Source organism: Seriola lalandi, unplaced genomic scaffold, assembly GCF_002814215.2.
Source record: "Seriola lalandi dorsalis isolate HSWRI2012SDOR001 ecotype SW California unplaced genomic scaffold, Sedor1 jcf7180002054654, whole genome shotgun sequence".
In the NCBI taxonomy this organism is placed as follows: Eukaryota; Metazoa; Chordata; class Actinopteri; order Carangiformes; family Carangidae; genus Seriola; species Seriola lalandi.
Genome location: NW_019525207.1, coordinates 1007809 through 1013906, shown reverse-complemented (window position 1 = coordinate 1013906; position 6098 = coordinate 1007809). Strand labels below are relative to the sequence as shown.

Genomic DNA, 6098 nt, shown 5'->3' with positions numbered 1-6098 from the left:
AAATGAAACCAACTGCACGACGCTGCTGTCCAGCTGCAGGTGAGGTTGTGTCAGAGTGAGAAAGGACGCTATGCAAAAATCTGTACACGTTTGACTCATCAGTCTACATTGCAGCAGTCAAAACCAAAAGTGTTTTGATAGATCATATCTGTCAGATCCTATCAGGCAGCAAATCCCCAGCACGCCTCCTCTAGCGAAATGCAACTCTTATGCATAAGGAACAATGTGAAAATGGTGGCTACCTCTGTATTGCCATCTAGTGGTGGATTACTGAACAGCTATTAACTTCCCAACATACATAATAATAAAGTGTCCATAAATGAGGGGCTGAAGTAGCCGTTCAAAACATATTTTTCACTGAAAAACATTATAATTTCCACTGCTTCTGGTGATTCCTACTGTTCTGCACCATAGTTACACAGGTTGTGCTTCAGGTCTCAGGTATGCATCAGTCTCCAGTCAGCTTTTAGCTTCTCCTCCTTGATTTCATCCTTTGCCCCAGTCTGGCCAATCCAACTGCAAAAAAAAATGACAACATGGTAGCAACAAAGTCTGAAACAAAGTGTCCTTGTGCTTTTTTTGCATAACTAGCTGTGTGTGTGTATGTATTTAGTATGCAGTATTACACACTGCTGCCCTCCTACACCCCTGCGTATGGGATCCAGAGAGACAAGCTGGCCAGTCATAACAGGAGAAAGACACCAGCTACTCACATCACACGATTATACCACCAAGGGAGCGCACAAAGATTGGTTAACACACTGTCTGTGGACTTCTGATTGAACAGTAAGTTTTATACGGTTTTGCTGGAGCTGTGGAATTCTGTGGTAAATTGCTTAAACCAAAGAAAACAGGTCACGCTGGAGCAGGTTTAATGCTTATACTTTTACTAACATAGTTATGTTTACTGCTCTTAAATCATTTTAACTGTTAGCTAAGATCAATTATTATTTTATTCCTGTGTTGATTCAAAATCTGTTTTTTATGAAAATGTTCTACAGGTTGGCGACCCAACTCACAGTCCCTGGTCATCTCACTGAAAGTTTGAGAATATACTGGGAGAAGACTTGACCTTCATTTACTGAGTGCTCAGCTCTCAACAACCTCCTTGTGAGTAAGACAAGAACAAATCTGGACTCGGGACTTTCTGAGGAACATTTTGTCGATGTTGAGAGCGTTCTAAAGTTTCTTCAGGGATCATGGCGTCAACAGGTCTTCAGCTGCTGGGCTTGGTTTTGGCTTTGCTGGGTTGGGTGTTCGGGGCACTGGTGTGCGCGGCCCCTCTGTGGCGTGTGTCTGCCTTCGTAGGAGGAGAGCTAGTGATTGCTCAGGTGATGTGGGAGGGACTGTGGATGAACTGCCTCTCTCAGACCACAGGCCAGATCCAGTGCAAGACCTATGACTCCACCCTGGCCCTGCCCATGTCTGCCCAAGCCGCCCGGAGCCTCACTGTCCTCGCCCTGCTCCTCTGCCTTGTGGCGCTCATGCTCGGGGTGGCGGGCGCCAAGTGTACGCACTGCATGGGCGACAGTAACCAGGCCTCTAAGGCTCGGCTGGCGAGGATAGCAGGGGTGCTCTTCCTTGTGGCTGGCCTTGCCTACTTGATACCCATCTGCTGGACGGCCCATGCAATCATCAGGGACTTCTATGATCCGAATATTGCAGCGCCTCTAAAGAGAGAGCTGGGGCCGGCGTTGTACCTTGGCTGGGGGGCCAGCCTGCTGCTCCTGGTCGGGGGCTCTCTGCTGCACGTTGGCTCTTCTCCACCAGGTGGAAGAGTGCTGCCTGTTTTCGGAGGAGCAGCAGCGAAAGACAACCCACACACAGGGGCAGCAGGGGAGGTTAAGCAACAAGAAAAATCATTTGTATGAGATCATTTTATTGGACTTGTGAGGTACAAACAAACCCAGAGGTCAAAACCTGGTCAGACAAGCTTCTGGAAACTGCAAGATCACAATCTATAGGAAAATAATCGGCCTATATTTAGTTTTTAATGAGTTGTCTTATAAGGCTGAGTTCATTACACTTACATGATTAACTACATAGTAATGGGGCTCTAACACAATTTACATTATTTAAGGGCTGTGTGTCAGAGTGGGAGTTAAAATGAATTGTGGGAGGATATTAGATGTTTAGATGTTTATTAATGTGTGTGACTTACATTTCTCAAATACCACTCTGCCTCTGCTTATGTGTGTGTGTGTGTGTGTGTGTCTGTGTGTGTGTGTGTGTGTGTGTGTGCATGCGTGCGCGTGTGTGTGTGTGTGTGTGTGGGCGGTCTGTGTACAGAGGGCCAGTGTACATAGTACTTCTGTGTATGCTGGTGTTTTCATTGCAAATATGTGGGCAGTCAGTGATGCTTGTTTATTTACTTTTAATGCACTTTTTTTTTTTTTTTTGGATCCCAGGCAAATTTACTCTTCGTATTTAATTCTCAATTTTTATTTATTTATTTATTTATTTTTTTAAATTGTGGTTCTGCAATTTGCATATGTCCAGTGCTCTTTTGTTGATATCACTTTAAACACTGTCTTTTAGAGCTTTTTTGTTTTAACGTCATATGAGAAATTATTATTAATATTTATGTTAATTTATTTTTACTTATTGTGTTTTCCAGTGGTAACAATTTTGTTAATTTAGTGTAACAAAAAATTTGTGACTGATCTGAACAAAACGGTGACTGTAATACAGGTATATCAATGAATGCAGTAGTTTAAATTATATTTTCAACATTATTTAGGTATTCACTGGGTTACATGAAAAAATCTTTTGCTCAGTTGACTTAATAATATTATACAGTAAACATTATTAACTACATGTACAGAAGTGTGACATTGCATTTTCCACCTTTACTTTTTTGTTGATGACAGTCTTTTGATGTATAATCACTTACGCACAATAAATATAAGCATTTGCTTTCGCCAACAACTGGTCGTCTTTTAAACATTCCTATGATAGAATGGAGTATGAACGTGCAGAATACACAATATCCAGGTTGGAAACGCACACTGTATCCCCCGTAATGTTTTCAAGTACTGTGAAAAGCTGGAGTATTCCCCTCTTTCTGATGACCTAATACTTGCTAGACCTTACAACAGAGTTTATACTCATTAGTCCCAATGCGCTGGTGTAAATGTTCTTAATAGCTGAACTCACTCCAAAGAAAAGACACAACAACATAAGGACAGACCCAGTATTTCATCACACAGACTCAACTGATTTACTTTTGGTCAAGGTCATCATAGATATTGTAACCAATTTTATAAGATCAATCAAACCATTTTGAATCTAAAATAGCAAATTAAAGATTATTCTGAATCAAGACTTAGTTTAATCCACATATCTGATTGATATTGTTCCTGTTCACTCTTTTCTCTACTAAGACACTTCATATAATATCCACCACAGATGTGTTTGTTACCAGACCTGTCTTTCACTTTGCTCCAGTCTTTTTTTTTACAGTTACAAATGTGATTGGCAGAAAAAAGAGATGTTACTGTCTCAGAGGAATGAGTAAAACACACAACATGTACGGTGATTCACATGTCACTTGTAGGAGCAGGACTACTGGAAACTTATTTCAGCAGACAACGAACTGATCCCACTTAGAGCCTATACTACTGTGTGTAGTGACGGCAGACATAGTACACTTGGGGGCAGTAGACACTAAGTAACTCTCACTCTAAAGAAAGGAACTGTCACTTACTAAATCAAATCATGACACCCACTTCAACTCTGACTATTTATATATGCAGGGAGTGGACAAGATCATGCAAACACTGGGTTAAAGCGCTGTATATTTGAACACTGAGACCAGTGAGGGTGTTATCAGTTGGAGTGCCAGTTAGCAGCTTTTTCTTCAACTCCTTACATTTGATGTTGTGACTGTAGTTTTTCTTTTTGCTCGAGTATGTTGCTGTATTCTCAACAACAAACTAAAGCATTTTTCTTTTCTTCATCTGCACTTTGGGCCTGGCTGACTTGACCCCTCATTTGGCCCCCTGTGAGTTGCCTCATGTTACTTCCAAAACACATCTGGTTGTGTTGATCAGCCCTCTTCTACAGCTGTCCTACCAATGCAGCATGTTTGCAAAAGAGACTTAGGCAAAGACATAATTGCTTTTGGTTTCCGTGTTGTAAAACCTCTTTAATTCTTAAATATGCAAGTACATGTCTATGTGGTTGCTTGAACTGCTATAATTTGTGGTGCCAAAAGCCAGCCAAAAAAAGGAACAGATATCTGACAGTGACTCCATTTAGTCTTGCCTGCACGCTGCCCTGCTAACTCTGCACAACACAGAAGAACAGACTCAGAGCTGTTTTAAAGGGCATAGGGCAAGAGGGTGGAAGACCTGCTGTTCTCTGGACTGTGCCAAAAGTTCCTCTTTGTTGGAACGGAACAAGGAACAAGTCTGTAACTTTCCTGATTAAGGTATTTCTAATTTAAAAACTGTATGTTTATTTTCAGTTGCACTTGTTTCTTTTAGTGAGACAACATATTTATTACCTAACAACCTCAAGTACAATCTAAACTACACTATTTAATGAGTAAACATTGAAATGTAGACAGAGCAGGGTACATCTCATTTAACTTGACAGAATATGTGATTTAACTTAAATAGCATCCGATTTCTCAGACACAAAATATTATTACATGCAATATATTCATTATATCAACACTGAATTTTTAAAAATGAAGTGAGAATCAACACTGTGGCTTTCAGCTTATTGTTTGATTTAAATAACATTGAGTCCCAACAGATATAATGAGTGTCCTGTTGGCAAACAACTCTAGCAACCAAATTGTCACATCCACTGCATTCATGGGAGACAGTCCTGGCTGTTTCCTATTGTAAAGTGTAGGAAAGCACAGGGCATTCTGGTGTTTAGGTGCCAGCCCAACTGGGCCAGCTGTCTTCTGCATCCTCTCATTTCTTGTCATCTCTCTCTCTGCTAAAAAATTACAAATCAGCAAAAGTGACTTCCTTTGAGAAAATAAAATAGGCCTAGTTAAAATAGTGGCTAACTGGCTAAATCTAACCCTAACCCACCAGGCAACAGCATGAAAACACACTGGACAATCAACACAGATGTAATGACATGATATATGCTTTAGTTTCAGACACCATGTTTCATTTTTAAAAGAGAAAAAGCCACAAGTATGAAGATATAAACTACATATGCTATAGAACTGATCTTGGATTTACTTACCCACATAGTGACTACATCTAGCAGGCCACAGATATTAAGAATTACAGACAAAATTGAAGTATTAGCCACTTAAAAATGTGAGGCACCCAACTGTTATGTTCTTCATGACAGATTTGACAAATGGTATTTACATGACAACCATAAGCACTAATTTAACAAAAAGTTAGCTTGTTTTGCAGATGTCCCTTTGTGCTGGAGTTTCAACTTTGCTCCGCCCCACTGATGACGCCAGACTAATGAGATTTTCTTCCAGTGATTTTGCACTAGTGGTGGGCAAACAGCAGCCCATCGGATGAATCTGACCCTCCAATTAAAGGTTTTGGCCCACCTACAAGCTGAAGTCTTCGCTCTCAAAGTTTGCATCAATACTTTTTTTTAAGTAAGATTTATGTAAACAGGCTTACGTAAATCTTGATTAACATCAAGCCTCATAACAACAATTATAAAGATTTGCATCACAAACACAAATAGTTTCCACCCTGATAGACATCAGTCATAAACTGAAGTTAAGTGAGTGTGGATAGCCCATCAATTTAAGTCTCATAGTGAAACACTTTATTGCTATATGTACTGTGGGTGTTGTAACTCTGCAATGGGTAAAATGACATCTGCCCTGCAGATACAGCTATACAATACAATACAATACAATCAGTTTTATAAGTCTGGTTTAGTCTTAAAATATATAAAAATATTTAATGAAAAAACAAAAACATCCACACCTGTAAAACTATACTGAACAAAATGGCCCATGGTCAAATCTAATTGTTCACCTCTATAGGCTATTTATCAATAGCAGTAATTACTCAATTTGATTTAAATCAATAATCTGTAATGAGTGTGTAGGTTTCTTTGTCTTTGTCTTATGTGTGTAAAATCCCTTCTTTTTT

At 39.8% G+C, this 6098-nt stretch overlaps 1 protein-coding gene across 1 annotated transcript; it reads left to right on the top strand.

The window, feature by feature from the left end:
* Positions 1-978: 978 nt before the first annotated feature.
* On the top strand, positions 979-2928 carry LOC111665553 (claudin-4-like). The gene has a single exon (XM_023420598.2). It carries the CDS (start codon positions 1200-1202, stop codon positions 1869-1871), a length of 672 nt encoding a protein of 223 aa, XP_023276366.1. The 5' UTR covers positions 979-1199; the 3' UTR covers positions 1872-2928.
* Positions 2929-6098: the final 3170 nt, after the last annotated feature.